The sequence below is a fragment of the Opisthocomus hoazin genome, chromosome 3 (genome assembly GCF_030867145.1).
Source record: "Opisthocomus hoazin isolate bOpiHoa1 chromosome 3, bOpiHoa1.hap1, whole genome shotgun sequence".
NCBI lineage: Eukaryota > Metazoa > Chordata > Aves > Opisthocomiformes > Opisthocomidae > Opisthocomus > Opisthocomus hoazin.
Genome location: NC_134416.1, coordinates 13,339,168 through 13,359,260, shown reverse-complemented (window position 1 = coordinate 13,359,260; position 20,093 = coordinate 13,339,168). Strand labels below are relative to the sequence as shown.

The window sequence follows — 20,093 nt, the reverse complement described above, 5'->3', positions numbered from 1 at the left end:
AAATGACTGCCCTTTCCACATACTTGTGGGTGTCACTAACACGGTGACTCTTCCCTGTTGGGTTTGTCATATAGGGCTGGACAGCACCTCAAGCAGCTGAAAGTTTTGAAGCGATCATTTCCTATGTTTACAAAATCAGTATGCGACTTGCTGCTGTTTCCCAGCTTGCCCTGTACTCCTTGGCTAGAATTATTTATTATCCAAGTATGTGCCCTCTGAAGAGCCCGTTCTGAGACTTTGTATGTTTTCCTTTATATAAAATGGGATGCAGGACCATGATCAACTTTGCAATGACAGAACTAGCAGGACACCTCTGGCAAGTGTATGGTTGCAGCTGTTTTTCAGTTAAGGCTGAGTGTGTTTTGTTGTGGGGAGAGCTTAACTGTGTTATTTGTTTGTGACTAGCATTTGCTATTGTTGCATTTTTTTAAGGATATAGTCACTTCATGGTCTTTACTAAAAGCGCTTTTCAGCTTCTTTATCTAACAAATAATTTCCTAAATTGTGTTACAATCTGCAAAAATGATCCAAGGGCTGGAACACCTCTCTGATGAGGAAAGGCTGAGAGAGTTGGGGTTGTTCAGCCTGGAGAAGAGAAGGCTGGCAGGAGACCTTATTGCAGCCTTTCGGTACCTGAAGGGGGCTTATAAGAAAGATAGGGACAAACATTTTAGCAAGACCTGTTGCAATAGGACAAGGAGTAAAGGTTTTAAAGTAAAAGAGGGTAGATTTAAACTAGATATAAGGAAGACATTTATTACAATGCACTGGAACAGGTTGCCCAGAGAGGTAGTCAATGCCCCATCCCTGGAAACATTCAAGGTCAGGTTGGACGGGGCTCTGAGCAACCTGATCAAGTAGAAGATCCAACCCAAAGCATTCTATGATTCTATGTCCCTGCTCATTGCAGAGGGGGGTGGATTAGATGACCTTTAAATGTCCTTTCCAAACCAAACCAAACCAAACCAAACCAAACCAAACCAAACCAAACCAAACCAAACCAAACCAAACCAAACCATTCTATGCTATTCTATGCTATCCTATGTTATCCTATGTTCTAGTATTGTTTTGCATGCCATATCAATGTAGTATTTGATCCCAAAGAGATGTAACTGCCAGTCTTGGTATCTTCAAATAAAAGCTTGGAATCGGAGAAATATTATAGAATGGTGTGGGTTCAAGGCACCTTTAGAGATGATCTAGTTCACCCCCACTAGTCACTTCCACTAGACCAGGTTGCTCAAAGTGCCGTCCAACACTTCCAGGGATGGGGCATCCACAGCTTCTCTGTTCCAGTGTCTCACCATCCTCGTAGTGAAGAATGTCTTCCTCACACCTAATCTAAATCTACCCTCTTTCAGTTTGAAACCATTTCCCCTTGTCCTGTCACTGCAGGCCCTGGTAAAAGGTCTCTGTGTTTCTTATGATCCCCCTGTATGTGTTGGTTCTGTCCTTAAAGGTTTTCCATTCCTTCCAGTCACTGAACCCAATTCCCACATATTTTTACTAGCTGTAGCCAACGTGTAGAAAAGGAGGAATCTTAATTACCTGTACAAACCAGAGAGTCTCAGTAACACTAACCTAACCTAAATTCTGGGTTGCAGGGCTGTGCTTGATTTCTGATGTGAAAGGAGCATTGACAAAAACAGGCTGTGCCTTATCTTCGTAGTTTTGAAATGATGATTCCTTAAATGTAGCTCTGTTGTACTCAGTTTTGTTTTCCTTCCTTAATTAATGCAGTCTGATTGCTTCACTTATATTAAGCTGTTTATTTCAAAATATAAAATCCTGGTCCTTCTCAGCATATGTGTAGGGATTGTTTGTGTTTCTGCAAGAGCTAGTGTGCCAGCCAAAGAGTGTGAGGGAAGTTAAAAGTTCTTAAGAGGACAACTATAAAGTTACTCCTTCCTGGTAAGAACTATAAGATGGAAATAGCGAGCATAATGTGAACTGCTTTGCTAGAAAGATGAAGACTGTGCAGAATGCCATGTGAGTTGGCTATGTGCTCATTATCCTTGTTACAAAGCAAAAAGTGACACTGCAACTGCTGTCCCATCAATTCAACATCAGCTTCCCTTGCTCTGCTTGTCCTGCTTTGCTGTTCTTGTTTCTGCTGCTGTGTGCATCTGTGCAGAGGCTGTTCAAGTCCTCTCTCTGTCCCACTTCACTACCCTATTAAACCTGAGATCTGAGAGGAAAGTGTAGACAGAGAGAGACCTTGAAGGTTTGAAAGACTTTGCCTTGTGCTTGACCTTGGTTAAGCCCCTTGCAGTCTTCCCAGCACATTTGCCATAAAGCACAGTCGTTCCCAGATTGTCTATTCTCTGCACCATGCAAAAATGTCAAGGTGAAGTCTGAAATGCATGTGTTGCTATATAAATGACACCTATAGAATGGTAATGATTTTCTGATGCATGTGATGTTAATGAAGATGCACTCTGCCAGTTACACTCCTGGCAAATGAGAATCTGCAGAAAGAGATTTAAAATAAATATCAATCATCAGCTTTAAAATGAACTACTAATTATCATCAGAAGCTACTAGACTGCTGCAGTTATAATCCATGAGTATTTATGGCTCAGGGCTTTAGGGTTAGATTTTTTCTACTGACTGCCATTCAAGAAGCTGAATCTTACATCACAGCACAGGTTGAGAAAAATAACTGTTCAGCTGTTCCTCACTGATGATAGCGTTATGTTTAGCTGCACAAGCCCCTCGTGACATTGTTTTGGAGGATGCTGTATAAATTGGGATTAGCAACATTTTTTATTTCTTTTAAGGAACAGCTTACTGAGGATTATTATAGTGAATATCTGCTCAGTGTGCACAGCATAGGTTATGCAGAGTGCCGTAGTACACACATGGGCAGTATGTCACCCTGTCTTAACCTGAATGAAAATCTTGCAGTTTATGATTGAGCAATGGCAGATCTGTAAGTCCCTCTTTAAAAAAAAAACTGTGAGTGTATTTCTTAACTTGTTTCAATAGGATATGAAATGTTGATGGTTTTCCTTTTCTCATGTAATTTAGCAAAGAGGCATTATCTTATAAATATGACTGACTAGAAAGTGATCATGTATTCTTCAGTGCAAGTGTTAGTTTTCTCAAAATAAACTAGACAACTAGATATTGTGCAATTACTAGAAAATACTGGTTTCTGTATTGTATTTTTTGCTTTTAGCATGGAACCGATGCATTCACTAAGAATGTATTTGGAAGCTGCTCAGAGCCTTAGTTACTCAGGGGGAAGGCAGTGCAGTCTAATGGGAAAGACAATGGTCTAGCACATCAAATGTGCAGGTGGCTCTGGATGTATTCCTGCCCCATGCCTCAGTTTTCCACCAGTGGAAAGGTCCCGGTAGTAAAACTGGCCTTTTTTATAGTACTTTCTGTTCAAGAGAGAAAGGAACTGCGTGTTATTACTTCTACAAATTGTGCATTGCTTTAGGAAAATTCCTCTTCTGAGGAGGTTGCTGGGGCCGTGGGCTGGTGACCAAAGGCAGGAGCAGAGTGGGAGGTGCAGCCCCGAGCGAGTTCCCAGCCGGTGCCCGGAGTGGTGACTGCAGCAGGGACAAGCTCTGAGCTGGTGCTGGAGCAGTGACCATGACGTGCAGACAGCTGAGTCTTCTTGCCCATCCCAGAAGCCATTTCAGCAGAGGCGTTCCAGGCAGTGCAAAGCTGCAGAATTTAGAATAACTGGAGTTGTAAAGTTTTTGTGTAAAATACAGAAGAAATTAATTTCTATAGAAAAAGCTTGGGAAAAGAACACAAATTCTCTCTTTATATATCTTAATAAGATCACTGCAGTTAGTTATGTGGATATATATATAGTGCTTCACTGCACATTGAATTGTAATTACTTGATGTTACATATTCTAAATGAAGTAAATTTATTTTTGAAGTATTTGAGAGTTTTACAAAGCACTCTGAAGGATTGAAATGCACCACTAAGAAAAGAATTGCAAATGTTGCTTTCTTCATTAATATTAATTTTTAAATAAAATATCTCGCCTGAAAGTTTCTTTCAAGCGTTTCATCATTAGGCTTTAGGGAGTGGAGAATGGAATATTTTCTCCCCACCATTTCAGTTTCACTTTTTCTTATTTGTACTCATGTCTTTGTTCAAGAGCGATGCAGTACATCTGTCTTTTCCTGCCGAAGAGAGGCAGATCTGTCTCTCCAGCTGCCTTTGGGTGAAGGGGGCGGTGGAGCTGGTTTCCCGTGCTACAAACCTGCCGATTCCCAAAGGGGAGAGATTGCCCTTTCCTGTGCTCTCGCTGCAGTTTCAGACAGCTGCTGGGTCGGTGCCATCCTTGCCAATCACAAAATCAACAGGTTAATGTTCAGGGATTATAGCTTCATGCCCTCTCACCGTATACCTCATAAATATTCCTACCTATGCCCCAACATATGGCAGCTACACACATCTGTGTTCACCATTCTCCTGACACCAGGGCCGGGGGCATTATTTTGGTGACTTTTTAAAGGTGTTTTTCAGCAGAGGTGTTTAGGAGAGAAATACAGTGAGGTCTTTGTGAAAAAGTCTTCTGAGGAGAACGTGAAGAGATAGATTGAAATGACAATCAGAATGATAATCTCCTAGGGCTGCGATCATCTGGGCTAGCTAGGGCTGTTCTGCTCCCTGGTTCCATAGCAGCCTGTCGGATGGACTGCTAGGAAGCGACACTACCTCGTCTGCTTGCCTGATCACTGCTCTTTTTGTTTTCTGCCCCTCTGTTACCCTGGAACAGTTCTGTCTAGGAGTGTTTTCTAGCAGAAGGTTCTTCTACCTGAAAATCTGTCACCAGTTCTTCTTTTCAGAAGTGAATGACTACAGGAATGCACAAATGGCATACTGAAATGGGCAAAGCCACCTGCAACCATATAGGTTCCAAGATACATGGTGTTACTTTTTGTTCAGAGATGTTGTAGATGTGGTTTCTGCTTGTTAGCTAATATGTCGAGAATACTTTGTGTGGATTATTCTGAGAAAATCTGAATTAAATTTACAGAACAGACCATCCAAGGACTGCTAAAAACTCATGCATAAACGGGCGTGGCTCCAAAGTGCTGTCGATACCAACAGCTTTCCTCTCACTACTCCTGTCCAGCATTAACACTGCCTTTCTTGAGTCCACTGTGGAAGTGGATTAGGCTAAACAGCCGAAAGGCATTCCTAGTGCAGAAGAAGTGTCCACACAGCCAGCTGATGCCAAGTAGCTAATGCATTCTACGTTCACACCCTCGCTTATTTTGCAACAGCTTCCCTGTGTAGGCAGGCCCTACATGTTCATGTCATTTGATGGTTAGCGTTGCATCAGTGACATTCCAGATTCTGACCACAATGTTAGTAATGGAAAGTGGTTCATCTTCTAATTCTTCTAATGAAGTGGTAGGCCTTTTTTTTTTTCTTCTGGATGCATCTTTTGCAACTTTTTCTTTCATGTGTCTGGAGTGAATTTCTTCATTTTTTTAAATGTGTGTGATATTCTGCTAATCTCTGATATATGAAATGATGCTCTCTAAGCGTGGAAATTGCCTTTATACAGTACACCATGTGAAACACTGATTGTTCAGCCTTTTTTCTTCCAAAGAGCCAGAGAAGACCCAAGTAATAAAAATGTCCTTTACATATATTTGCAATTTAGTAGCTTGTGTCTGATACATTTTTTACTCGTAAGATATTCCAGTTTTTGTCTTGCTTTGTTCTTACTGTGGCATCCGTAACGCTTTTGCTCTGTTTTCACATGTCTGTCACGCTTTCATGTAGACCTAGAGTTTCCTGGTCATTTAAGTAGTGTGTTTATCAGTTAGGTTTATTTTGAGCAAGCCTTTGGTGTTCAACTTGCTTATTAAGTTTACACGCCATTGTGGGTGATGATAGTTAAGATGGAAGAATATGGCCGCCTTAGATTTTCCAGAAATAGATAGTGGCCCCTCTGAGCTTACTGATGAGCCTTCATGATGTCTTTTTAGGTAAGCTTCATCTCCCCTGGGAGCTTCTTCAGATCTAGTCCGGACTGCAGTGATGAGGAAACTGCTGTTGGAAATGCCATCCGCAGACTTAGAAGCGTGGATGTCTCATGTTTTTTTGCAATAACAGAGGGAGCAAGAAAGCTGACTCTGTGTGTTTGCCTACTAAATTGTTTGAGTTGCACAGTTTATAATCAAAGATATCCTTTCTGTTCACATCTAGAATCATAGAATCATAGAATGGCGTGGCTGGAAGAGACCTTTGAAGGTCATCTAGTCCACCCCCCCCTGCGATGAGCAGAGACATCTTCAACTCAATCAGGTTGCTCAGAGCCCCGTCCAGCCTGACCCTGAATTTTTGATTTCTAAGGACACAGCTCCCACTGCACAATAATCTGAATTTCCCAAAATCTGAAAGCAAAGATGATGTCTTACTCCTCACTTTGAATAGTGTATGAGTTGAAGGTTTCACAGGGCACCTCTGGAGTTTGTTTTGGTTTTTTTCTAGGTGGGATTTGTTGTCATATTTTATTTGTTAGTACACTAAACAGCAAATTGTATCTAGCTTCAAGTGTCTTTCTGTCTCCTTCACTTACACTTCTGTAATGAGTGTCCCATAACATTTCCATCAAATCGTAGTCTCTCTTCATTTTAAGGTCATTCTGGAAAACTGGCATCAACCAGCTCTACCCTGTAGTGAAAGGATAAAATGGGAACAGTATTTCCATTTGGAATGGTGTCTTTTAAAAGGCCTGTAGCTTAGTGGGACAAAATACTGTAAAATATTCAAGGGCTGTGAATCTGATGGCATTCAAGGAGTTTTCAGAGGATTGTTGCTTAGTGCAGGATACTATCCTTTCCTTCCCTACCCTTATTATATAAAGGAACTAACAATTTGCTAATTTGTTCATCATCTAATTTGTCTTTAACACTGAAGGAAAATCAGAATGGCTTATATTTACAGGACCATCATTTTATTTTGGATTGACCAAATGCATGCCTATGTACTTCTTACACAAGTGTGTGTAAAACAAGGCACATAGGAGGCACTTGTCAGTAAATCACCAGCAAATTGCTTGGCCTGGGCAGGAGCAAGTAAATTTGCAATTGCAATGTGGAGCAACATGTTAGAGGCCACCTTCCTTAGATCAGCTTGTGTATTGCAACACCAGCAAGTAATCAAATTGTAATGCACTTTAATGCAAAGCCTAGTTTGGCTTGGTTGGCAAATTAAGCTATCGCATGCCTCTGGCAAAAGCAGAAAGTCTTTGAACTGTTTGACTGCAGCTGTAGCTTGCACACCTTATTTTCCCTTTTAAAAATCATATTAAACTGTAACCTGCAGCCTCTGCGGTAAGTTTCAAGGAAAATTAAACTGTTACTAACCTTTCTAGCAAAGATAACTGTCTCTAATCAAGCTGAAAAGTCCAGACCCAAATTCCCCTCTCCAAGTTTAGACAGATTCATTGGAGGAAAACTCCGGGGCTTATTAAGTACAAAGATATTACCTCTGACTCAGGAAGTCCTTGGCCACAAATTGCTAGAGACTGGGAGAGTTGGCTAGGAAGGCAGTACTCTGTGCTTCCCCTCTTCTTTTGCTTCTCGTACAACATTTACTGCGGATCCATCCCGGGGGAAGGACACTGGACAGTTGTTCTGGTTTGCTTCTCCAGATGCGAAGTCTAACCTGAATTCAGAGCACTGATGGGTGTGCTGACCCACTCTTCAGCATTGCCCATGGTGGTCTTGGCAGTGTGTTTCATGGAATGCAGTGTTTGGGCTCATTCTCTTCTTCAGACTTGTCCTTGGACCTGCTTCACCCAGTGCTAGCAGTGCCCCAGACTCCTTCTGCTCTTAGAATACAGCTCTTAGATGTGATGATGTCCTTCACCTCCCCCACCTTTCATTATTTTCTGTGTCCTGCTGGCAGGAACACTTGGCATTTGACTTGCCCTCCTAACAGTCATGTTTTTCTTGGAGCTCTCAGAGATAGGATTTTTCCCAGCCTGGATGAATTGCTGTTGTTTCTATAGAGTCAGCAGTACAATAGTCCCTCCTGGGAGCCAAGAACTTGTCTGTCTACTGGCTCCAGCTTACAAAGACTCAGTCCTGCATGCTTAACATTACCCTTTGATTTTTGGGATTAGCGTTTTGACTGATGGCAGGTGAGAAAGCAGAACGGTGCAGCACAAAAGGAAAGAAATCAATTAAGTTTACATTGCAACATTCACTCAGGGCCGGGTTAAGGCAAACTTCTCTGCCTTAGAGGAGCAGGAATTGGGTACAGGACGTTGTTGGCACTGGAAGCAGTGAGCAGACAGCAGTCTGTCATAGAAGTGACAACGACAATGGAGACGGTCTGTCTTTTTAATATGTGTACTATCCATGTTTCGTATAATTCACAGTATAGCAGTTAATGTCTCTGCACTATGGGTTTCTTTTTTTTAAAAGTTGGCTTATAGGTTCTCAGTCTCTCTCAGCAGAGTAGGTAAAAACTGAACTAAGGCATATTAGTCACATTTTTATCAAGAGATGAAAGTGATAGAGATACAAAGTACTATCAGCTTTTAATTAAAATTGAATAAGTAAAAAAGAGTTGGCAGTTGCAAAATTCATTATGATGCATTACCAAAAATAGATACCTTTATGAGAATGCAGTTTTATTACAACAGTGGGCACTAATTAGCTGTAAACATCATTGCTTAGATAGCCAGACAGAAAACGTGTTACTAATACTCGTAACAGGTTTCAGTTGGCTGGAATGGAAAACTAGAAACTCTTAAGGCTCTTAAAATGCAACCTCTCAGACTACCAAGACAGATGTATGTATTTCTGTTACTTAAGGCAACATCTGAATTTCAGGAACAATAACCTAGTGTTTTCTGCATCTGGTTTTAATTTGCAAGGAAAACTTAATTTTACAAAAATGTAACCTGGCTTAGCTGAAACATGTATGACCCGGTGTTTTTATTCTTCTTTCTACAGAACAGTCAGAGTTGCGAGTTTGATCCTCCAAACTTAATAAAAACCTCTTCCAATATGAGTTTACATGTACAGACCTACAGTTTAGAGCACTTTACTGACCAGTTCAGAATGTATGTGTGTCTTGCATAATCTCTGCAAAATTTACAGTAATTGAAAAAAGTTATTTTCCTCTCTCCTCCTGTAATCTAGAACATCAAGCAATAACAACAAATCTGTGGGTGGTTTATCTGATTTATGCTAATTTGCTATTGACATGTTTGAGGTATCACTTGCATCATCCCAATCCTGCATATGTATTACTAAAAATATTAGCTGCTTATGAAAAGGAAGCATTTTAAATAATTATTCGCTTGTGCTGTGATAACCTCTTGAAACCAGGGCCCCAGTCTGGTAGACTGCATACAAAATCATTGCAAATGAAGTGCAACCTGAAGTGTTTAAGATAAGCTTGCAGCAAGTGGACAATTTGAATCCAGGAAGAGTAATACATCCCACCTACAAGGAGTGGGTCTCTACTAATGGAATTTCAGTGATGAAGCGTGAGGCATCTAAATCACCTCCAAAGCCAGTACGAGAAAGAGGTAAACCCAGCCTGTGATTTAGCTCACACTATTTAGAGACCTGAGGCCTTTGGGGAGACTCAAGCGCTAGTACCCAAGCTTGAGCTTGTATTTTCAAACCTGGATGCTTCAGCATAGTCTCCTAAATTCTTACGTCTATACCTGAGGAAGCAGGCACAGAAGTGATGAGGGAAGTGGTGGCTCCATAGCTGTCAGAAGGTGCTGTGCGAGGTGAACACTCGCCCAGAAGAGGCCACTTACATGCCTAAATTGGAGTGCTGAGCTTTGAAAGTAAAATCACAGGCACAAGCCTCACATTTTAAAACTTTACCCACCTTTCTTGGCACCTACATATTGATACACAAAAATTATCGTCCTTTGTAAACAATCACCTGTCCTAGATCTTTCTAGTACTGCTGCGTTGTGATTTCATTGACTGACGTGATGTGCTGGTCCACTGGAACTACTTGCCAAATTCATGAGTTGAAACAAAGTACAACATGGAAAAATGTGAGTTTCCAGATGTTTACGTCAGGGAAGATTAGAGCTGCAGTATGTCAAAATTTGCAGATACATGAATTTTAGGAAATTCTGAATCTCTTGTTCTTTGTTGGTGTTACTCATAGGAAAAAAAAACAGTGTGGTATTTAAGTAGAGCAGCCCATGCAGAAGCTGTCGCCTACCAATGACTGGAATATTGTTTAGCCTTGCTGTCTCAGTGGGATTTCACCCATTGCTTTGTATTTCAAAAGCTTTAGTAAAAAACCTACTTTTACCCTCAAAAGCTGTGTTTTCTTCAAAATGCTGTGTGTTTATGATAAAATAAACCTTATATATGAGCAATCTAAGAATAATATGTGACAGGTTTTCTTTTCTGAGAACTGGTAACTGATGCAAGTCTTTTTCTGATGTCTATACCATTGCGCTTTGGGTTTTTACAGTTAAATTGTGTCCACTTATTCCTTCTGATTTGCGAATGTTAACTTTTGTTAGAGGGTCAGTGTCTGATAAAGGTATGTTAATATTCTTGGAGATGAAAGCCTTAAAATTATTGTAGACATTGGACATTTGAACCCCTTTTCCCCCTGCATCCACACCCTGTTGATTGAATGAGGCCTTAGTAACAGAAACAGAAATGCCCTTGATGCTTGCCTGAGTATTGCCTAAGTGTTTGCAGGAGTACCTGGGTCAGAAGCATTCCTGAATGCTTGGAAAACTCTTGATCTATTGGAATGGAGAGAAGGGCAAGCTCTGTTAAGGAGGAAGGGAAAATATGCAAATAAAACCGGCATAAGGAGAGGTGCTGTGGTGGAGCGATGGCTGCAACACTGATGCCAAGAGTACTTTGACCAGAGATGTGCTGGCTCACATGGCAGTGTGCTCAGTCTAGACTGGGTGTGAGAGACTGTGATTGCTCCAAGAGTAATGTCTGCTGTTATCATCCGGAAGGTGATGGCATTATACAGGCATGCAGGACTGACCGTAAGTTAGGACACACTGGTTGTTAACAGATGTGGAAGACTGAATACCAGGGATGCAAAGATGCAAAGATCGGCTGATAGTGTGGAATAGCAGCAAAGGGAACCAAGGCTGAGACTTTGTAGAAGGCAAATCATGAAGTAACTCTAAACCCTCCGTGTTCACTTGTGTTTCCCGCTGCTCCCTTGGCAGTCAAGGCCAACACAGGCCACTGAAGGATTTCATGCTCTCCAAACCCTGTGTTACAGAATCACAGAATCACAGAATGTTAGGGGTAGGAAGAGACCTCTGTGGGTCATCTAGTCCAACCCCCCTGCCGAAGCAGGGCCACCTACAGCAGGCTGCACAGGACTGCGTCCAGGCGGGTCTTGAATATCTCCAGAGAAGGAGACTCCGCAACCTCCCTGGGCAGCCTGTGCCAGTGTTCTGTCACCCTCAGAGTGAAGAAGTTCTTTCTCATGTGTTGCTACAGTGCAAACTAGCTTGTGCAGCTAGAGAGGACAATGTTCTGTTTAGCTTGGGACACCTTGAGGACTACATCTCAGGGCGCTGCTGCAAAAACATTGCAGAACTACCCCAAAGGAATGGAAAGTTATGGCAGGTGTGAAGTTTGCTATTAGCAGATAAGATTTAAAGATAAACAAATGCATTCAGCTGAAAACCTCGATTCACAATAACAGAGCAAAGTTAGGAAAAGATAACCTGTATACATTTATTAAGGTTATACTTATTAACATATACCCTCCTTAGCTGCTCCTGTGTCTCAGCTTTTGACTCTGGCTGATTAGTTTCTGGATGGAACCCTGGGCTGGTGCGCCCCTGGGTACGCAGAGTTGCTTACACCTTGCCTTCTTCTTCTGGTAAAGGTGGGGACCTGCATCTTCTCTAGCTCAAGGTGGATTTCTTCCTGTTTGCCCCTCATTCCCTGGCATTGGGCCATCAGGTGTTTTCTGGGAGATTTCAGTATTTCATTCTGCCCCTCCTCCTTAAGGTTACTTCAGTAATGTTTCTGTTGTCCATCTCAAGTAACACTTTCTTGGCTTTTGTTTTTCACTAATTATAGTCTTGTTAAAATACAGTGCCATCACTTGACAAATGATGCGTTATGATAAATAGTACAAATTCCTTTTAAAGTACATACTGTGTATACAGGCTGTATAGAAAGCCCATTTATGACATTCAAACTCAAACTGATCTTCAGGGTAGGACTGCCAAATCTGCTAAAGCTCCAGCTCATCCTTTGTTAGATTTTGGGGACTCATCTGCATGTTGCTGTTTTTCGATGAACTAGAACAGGGAAAACCAAAGGCTTTGCATATATTCAGGGCAGCTTGCTTTTCTTCCCAGCCCTCCTTTCTAGCGTTGGCTATAAATAGCCACACACACACAAGTGGTTACTATTTAAAAATGCACATTCTCTAGCAGAGACTACAGTACAGTATTTTTTGCAGTATCTTGTTCAGGGAGCGGTACAGAAATATGTTGTAGCATCTTAGATACCATTGTGAGATAATGCTTGACAAATGCTAGATTTTATTTGCTTATTTTAAGTATTTGCTATCTATATTAAATATTAAATGAAAATTGTCTTGTTTCCCCTTACAGTTTGTTATCGATCAGATAATGAAAATGAGGCCATTGAACAAATCGATGAAGATATAGCCGTGACTCAGAGTCAGATGAACTTTATTTGTCCCATTACACAGGTATGCTATTGCTGCTACTCTAATCGCTTGGGAAATAGATATTTCGTATCCTCCATTGGATTGTTTATTACAAACCTGCAATACTTGTTAAAAATCAGGCAGTGCATATTATAAGTATTATCAGAGAAGAGCAACATTGCTTGGGGAAAAAGTCCATGTAAGTAGGGATGCAGTTTGCCATGCCGGACCTGACCCCTTAATTTCAGTGGAATGCCGTGTACGACTGGCAAACACACTTTCTGCTGTTTTAAGTAAAAAAGAAGCATTTTCATATTTTTACATAAAAAGAAGCATTTTCATGGGCATTATCAGTTCCTTTAAATCAAACCTTATTGTTTACAGATGGAAATGAAGAGGCCAGTTCGAAACAAAATCTGTGGACATACTTATGAAGAAGATGCCATTCTAAAAATTATCCAGACTCGAAAGCAGCAAAAGAAAAAAGTCCGGTAAGCTAACAAGAATGTGTGGAAAAGCTATTTGCTTTGCTGTGTAAGTGGAATTTTACTCCGCTTGTTCTAGGAAATGTATTTGGATTGGCAAGGCTGCAGGAAGTAATCCTTCAGCGTCTGCCCAAGTCACAGTCTCTTCATTAGTACTGTACACGTGAAGGAGCTTTTCTTTTTAATGAAAACAGTGTGTAAGGAAATACTCAGGAAGTACATGGGAAAGTTACAGCTACTCCTGGTACCTGCACAACAGAAGCAAAGACATTCCATATAGCCAGGAACAATAAAGAGAAGCTTCAGCTTCCTAAAATTTAGTTGCTCATTTTGTTCTTTCTGATTATTGAGCAAGCCCTGAAGTTAATGAAAAAAAAACAAAACCCGTCTCCTCTGTGCACCTTCTTTTGCAGTTATATTCCAAAACAACTGAGAAATATTCAAACACTTAAATGAATGTTAAAGTAACAAATAGTAAAACACCACTTTTTAGGTGGTACAGAGTTTAGGAATGATCAGACAGAGCTTTAGGAATGATTAGACAGGATTGTGCAGTTCCTGCTACGATGCAATTAAATAATTCTTACTTTATATCATTAAAGCAGCCTGCCATTTTCCACACAGGACATTTTTTTTGAATGAAAAGATGTTTGTTGAATTTTTAAACCTGAAATTCTCCCCGGTAAGTTCCAAATTTAGGATGGTTTTGATTCAAAAAAAAAAAAAAAGAAAAGAGAAGAAAAGGGGCTCAAACACTTTTTAGAGCAAGCGTAGAGGACATATCATTTCGTCATTAATTTCATATTTGTTTTTACACCATATATGCTAGAGCCTTATGCTTTGGGGTTGATGACCTCATGGAAACTTACCAGTTGTGTGGCCTTTTTAATAAATGTGCAGTTCGCAGCGGCTCAGGAAGGTCTGTCAGAGACTAGCAACTTGATTTCCCCAAAGATAATGCCACAGGCAGCTTACTTCCTCCGTCCGTTGCTCTTGCGTTTCCGTTAGACTCTACATACTCTGCCATGGGGATACGAAGGTGGAGAGGAACTTTTTATTCCAGGCTCCTTCCTGGCTACGGGAAAGCACTGCTATGCAGTCAAGCACAGATTGGGATGTCCAGCCACTACCTTTGTATCAAGGCAGCTGGAAGAACAAGACAGAATTACCTTGCCTCTGTTATGAGCTTTAGGGAGAAAAAGTGGAGTGGGTGCAATTTACTGGGAACAACAACAAAACCAGTAATGTGGATGGACAGAAACTTGGCTGGAAAAATGAACAGGAGTTGGGAAATAACTCACAAGTTGTAAAGAAGAAAGCGAGTACTCTGGAGGATAGGGACAGGCTAGGAAGCATGTGCTCAACAGCCCAAAACCCCAACAAAAATACCTTCTGCAATACAGAACTGAAGTTAGGGTGTTTGTATCTAAATAATTCTCTGCGTTGTTAAATTCATCAGGAAAATGTCATGGTAGTAGAGACTGTTGTGGTGAATCAAAAGTTTCAGCACTGCTGAAAAACTAATAAGGTCACATGATTGAATTTTTATTTTACATTTTAAGAAATTAAAGACTTGGAGAAAATATAAAGAAAATCAAGTAAGCTGTACAACATTTGGCTTTAAAAGCTACCTTATACCCAAAATGAAGTTATTTGTGCAGTCTGAATCCTGGCAGTTCTCAATTTTGAGCTTTTAGCTTGCAGCTGTACTATTTTTGCAGTAGTTTCTCCGGTATGCTAGAAACGCACAAGCACAGCAATAACTCGGCTTCTCTGTAACTAAGTGAAGACAGACTGCTTGGTTTTCTCTGCCCAATCTCACCGATCTGCTGTAATTTTAACCTTTCTTGTGAAAAAGCAGCCAGTTTTGAAAAACGGTAGTCTGCTGTGGTGGGAAGAGAGGCCAGCTGGTGCGACAGGTTCCCCATTTGAGTACCCCCTTCGCGTGGGCACTTCACTGCGCTCCTGCCAGCACTGTTCAAGTGGAAGCAGATATCTTGATAGAGCAGCGTCGTGGTTAGGGGGATCCTCTCTACCCTGACTCTGAAATCAAAGCCGTTGCTCATTCTGGAGTTACAGAAGTGGCTGTTTCCTCACATGTACTTTCCAGTTGGAATCCGCGAGATCCCTTCGGTGCACTTGGCAGTGCGCTGGCTGGATGTCAGCCCTTCAGCTGACGTAGGCACAGCCACCGGGTTTGTGCTGATAGACTCAATAGATTCCTTTAGGCAACTCTTACGTGTCTCGGTTTGCTCACTATTTTCCGCTGCCTGGAAGGACATAGTAATCCTTTATGCCTACAGGAAACGTGGCAAGCTTTCTGAGCACTTGTTATTCATTAATCTGGCAAGCTATTGCTCTAATAAGATGATAAATGAGAAAACTGAGGCACAGAGCAATTAAGTGACTTATCCATGACAAACACAATAAGTTGTGGACAAATCTGGAATAAAAGCTGTGAGTACTGAGGGTAAACAAGTGCAGCGCCTCAGACAAGAGTTACTTCTAATAGAGGAAAAATTCAAGAGAAGTGTTATTTCTGACTGCAGGTACCATCTGTGCATGTTTGGGCCACTGCCAAAGGAAAATGACCTTTCGTCCCTGAGTATCTTTCACCCTGCTGTCTTTATCTGGCTGTTTCAAGTAGTTGCAAGACATTTTCTATTTGATTGTCATTTAGAGGCTGTTTGTTTGACCCCATCTCTCCTTTCTGTGCTTTCTCAGTTCATAAAAGGACAGGTAAATTTTTACACCAGCTAGAAAGTCCACTGATTCACCAGTCAGCCTTTGCAAGTCTCATTCTCTTTTGTCTGTTCCCCTAGAAATTAATTTCTGTATTTATCTATCAGTGAAGATTGTACTATTCCACTGTGGATTAGTAAGGTAAGAGGTAGTTACCTGCAGTTTCTAAAGGACTGCAAAGAGAGGAGGCAGCACAGAGAGATGTCCTTGCAATGGGAGTATCATTACCGATGCAGGTGGCTTGTGTACGTGAAACAGAGAGTGATCTACAGGTGAGAGGCTCTGTCTCCTGCTGTGTTCCTTCCTTTCTTCAGCTGTTGATTCCCATTAGTTTAGATAAATGGATTTATTTTTCCCCACAGAAAGCTGGTGAAGAGGAAAAGAGGTAACAAGGAACTGACAGAGAGTGTGAATCCCAGATAAATACAATAAATCAGCAGATGTTATGTAAAAGCCTATATCTGACAAATACAATTCTTCCTATTTAATGGAGTCTCTTTTCTTTCTAACAGATGCCCTAAAATTGGCTGTAGCCATGCTGATGTAAAAGGATCAGATCTTGTGCCAGATGAAGTACTTAAAAGAGCGATTGACAGTCACAATAAACAAAGCTGGTCAACACTGGAGAAGTCACCTGGATACGCTGCTGCCACAGAAAAAATTTGTTATTAGAGGTCTTGTGAGATAAGCTGCTGATTGTAAGTAGGTTGTGTAACTGATTGTTATTTAAAGTGTTTCATTTATAAGCAAAGTTGAAGGACTCAGCTGTAACTGAAAGCATTTTTTAAACTGTCAAATACGAGGAATTCCAGTTAACCTTCCTGAAATTCTAAAAGCTTGCATTTGATAAATAAAATGTGTTTTGCAGCACTTAACCTTCCTTGTCAGTGTGCTAATTTTTTTTTGTACATTAGAGATGCAGATTCTGCCGGCATATAGAATCATAGAATCATAGAATCATAGAAAGTTTTGTGTTGGAAGGGACCCCTAGAGGTCATCTAGTCCAACCCCCCCGCAGCGAGCAGGGACACCGCTAACTAGATCAGGTTGCTCAGAGCCCTGTCCAACCTGGTCTTCAATGTTTCCAGGGATGGGGCCTCCACTACCTCTCTGGGCAACCCGTTCCAGTGTTTCACAACCCTCATTGTAAAGAATTTCTTCCTTATATCCAGCATAAACCTACCCTGTTTTAGTTTAAAACCATTACCCCTCGTCCTGTCACTGCTGTCTCTGCTAAAAAGATTGTCCCTATCTTTCCTATAGGCTCCCTTTAAGTACTGAAAGGCTGCAATCAGGTCTCCCCGCAGCCTTCTCTTCTCCAGGCTGAACAAGCCCAACTCTCTCAGCCTGTCCTCATAGGAGAGGTGCTCCAGCCCTCGGATCATTTTTGTAGCCCTCCTTTGGACCCGCTCCAGCAGTTCCATGTCCTTCTTGTGCTGAGGGCTCCAGAGCTGAATGCAGTACTCCAGGTGAGGTCTCACCAGAGCAGAGTAGAGGGGCAGAATCACCTCTCTCGACCTGCTGGCCACGCTTCTCCTGATGCAGCCCAGGACACGGTTGGCCCTCTGGGCTGCCAGCGCACATTGCTGGCTCATGTCCAGCCTTTTGTCTATCAGTACCCCCAGGTCCCTCTCAGCAGGGCTGCTCTCGATCCTTTCATCCCCCAGCCTGTATTGATACCGGGGATTACCCCGACCCAGGTGTAGGACCTTGCACTTGGCCTTGTTGAACCTCATGAGGTTCACACAGGCCCACCTCTCCAGCTTGTCCAGGTCCCTCTGGATGGCATCCCGTCCTTCTGGTGTCTCAACCGTACCACTCAGCTTGGTGTCATCTGCAAACTTGCTGAGGGTACACTCGATGTCGCAGTCCATGTCATCGATGAATATATTGAACAGCACCGGTCCCAGTACGGACCCCTGAGGGACTCCACTTGTCACTGGTCTCCATCCGGACATTGAGCTGTTGACCACTACCCTTTGGCTGCAACCATTCAACCAATTCCTTATCCACCGAACGGTCCACCCATCAAATCCATGGCTCTCCAATTTAGAGAGAAGGATGTTGTGGGGGGACCGTGTCAAAGGCTTTACAAAAATCCAGACAGATGACATCCATTGGTTTTCCCTTGTCCACCCCTGTTACACCATCATAGAAAGCCACTAGGTTGGTGAGGCAGGACTTGCCCTTGGTGAAGCCATGCTGGCTGTCTCGAATGACCTCCCTGGCCTCCATGTGCCTTAGCATATCTTCTAGAAGGATCTGTTCCATGATCTTCCCAGGCACAGAGGTGAGGCTGACAGGTCGGTGGTTCCCAGGGTCTTCCTTTCTACCCTTTTTGAAAAGGGGCACAATGTTTCCCTTTTTCCAGTCACTGGGGACTTCCCCTGACTGCCATGACTTTTCAAATATCATGGAGAGTGGCTTGGCAACTACGTCTGCCAGTTCCCTCAGGACTCTGGGATGCATCTCATCAGGTCCCATGGACTTCTGTACATTTAGGTTCTGCAGGAGGTCCTGAACCTGGTCTTCACTTACAGCTGGAGGGATTTTACCCTCCTGGTCTCCTTCATGCCATTCACCGACTCAGGAGGGGTGAGGAGAGAGGTTGCCAGTGAAGACTGAGGCAAAAAAATTGTTGAGTACCTCAGCTTTCTCCTCATCTGCTGTTGCCAGTTCGCCCGTCTCGCTCATGAGCGGGGGTACGCTTTCTTTGACCATCTTTTTCCGGCTGACATACCTGTAGAAGCCCTTCTTGTTATTTTTCACATCCCTTGCAAAGTTCATCTCCAGCTGTGCCTTGGCCTTCCTGACCCCATCCCTACACAACCGGGCAGCTTCCCTATACTCTTCCCAGGAAGCCAGTCCCTGCTTCCACTGCCTGTGCAGTTACCTCTTCTTCCTTAGTTCGACCAGCATCTCTTGCCTCCACCATGCCGGTCTCTTCCGTTCTCTGCCCGACTTCTTACACTTGGGGATCGAGAGCTCTTGCGCTCTGTGGAATACATCCTTAAAGACCTGCCAGCTCTGTTCTGTTCCCCTGTCCCTGAGGACCGTTTCCCAGGGAGTTCTTCTGTCTCCTTGAAGAGCTGGAAGTTTGCCCTCCTAAAATTTAGGGTCCTGACTATGCTCTTCATTATTCCCATTTCCCTCAGTAGCATTAGTTCCACCAGCGCGTGGTCACTGCAGCCCAGGCTACCTCCGATCTTGACATCCCCAACGAGCTCACTCGCATTGGTGACCACCAGGTCTAGTATCGCATCCCCTCGGGTAGGGGTGCTTATTACCTGGCTTAAGAAGTTGTCCTCAATGCATTCTAGGAACCTGCTGGATTCCCTACAGCTTGCCGTGTTGCTTTTCCAGCAGATGTCGGGGTGGTTGAAGTCCCCCAGTAGGACGAGAGCCTGCAAGCACGAGGCCTCCTGGAGTTGGAGGAAGAACGCTTTGTCTATCAGCTCCTCTTGATCTGGCGGCCTGTAGTAGACACCAACCACTAGGTTCCCTTTGTTGCCTCTCTCTCTGATTCTTACCCATAAGCTTTCGACCTGCTCGTGGCTATTCTTCAGGGACAGCTCTAATAGCAAGTGCTTTGCTCAATACTGCAGACAGTTCTGTTACTGTCTCTGTAACTGCTGGGAATACTCGGAGCAGGGCACTCTGACCAAGGATTTACCCAACTCACATACCCTGCTTGGAAGCATGTTCGTGTCTTAATACAAACCCCAAGAAACTTTAATAGAGCTAAATTTGCAGGAAGGGCTGCACATCTGTACCTTGTGTGTGGACACCCAAAATTATCACTCACCTTTGAGAATTTTCACATCGTTCTTATAATTGTTGAACACTCTGACATAACTTACGCTTTTCTTTTGAGATTCAGAAGCTTTTACTTCAGGCTTTTGTGTTTGGAAGTCCCAGGGAGCTTTACCTTAATACTGTAGGTTAGGAGACAACAATTATTTACAAAATTATTTCAATAACTGATTTGTAGGCAATACAAATACATCGTAGCGTATACTTTGAACTGGAAAGCAGTTCATCTCACTTCACATAAGCTTCAGATATCTATGCAATTGGGCACAGATCCAAAAATGGACTTAAACTTTGTGACACTTCATATTTATGACCTAAATTGATCTGAACACATCTAGCAGGTAAGGCGCTACATACATGAATTAGAAATAGCCATAAGTGAAAGGAGCTGC

General features: G+C 42.5%; 1 protein-coding gene across 2 annotated transcripts in view; it reads left to right on the top strand.

Annotated features, from left to right (window-relative positions):
- NSMCE2 (NSE2 SUMO ligase component of SMC5/6 complex) overlaps window positions 1-16,763 on the top strand; it is a 134,384-nt gene extending 117,621 nt beyond the window's left edge. For both annotated transcript variants that reach the window (XM_075415572.1, XM_075415573.1), the window contains exons 6-8: window positions 12,603-12,703; window positions 13,046-13,152; window positions 16,401-16,763. In XM_075415572.1, the coding sequence (XP_075271687.1) occupies window positions 12,603-12,703; window positions 13,046-13,152; window positions 16,401-16,560 (368 nt within the window). In that variant the 3' untranslated portion in view covers window positions 16,561-16,763. The remainder of the gene's footprint in view (window positions 1-12,602; window positions 12,704-13,045; window positions 13,153-16,400) is intronic.
- The last annotated feature ends 3,330 nt before the right edge of the window (window positions 16,764-20,093 follow it).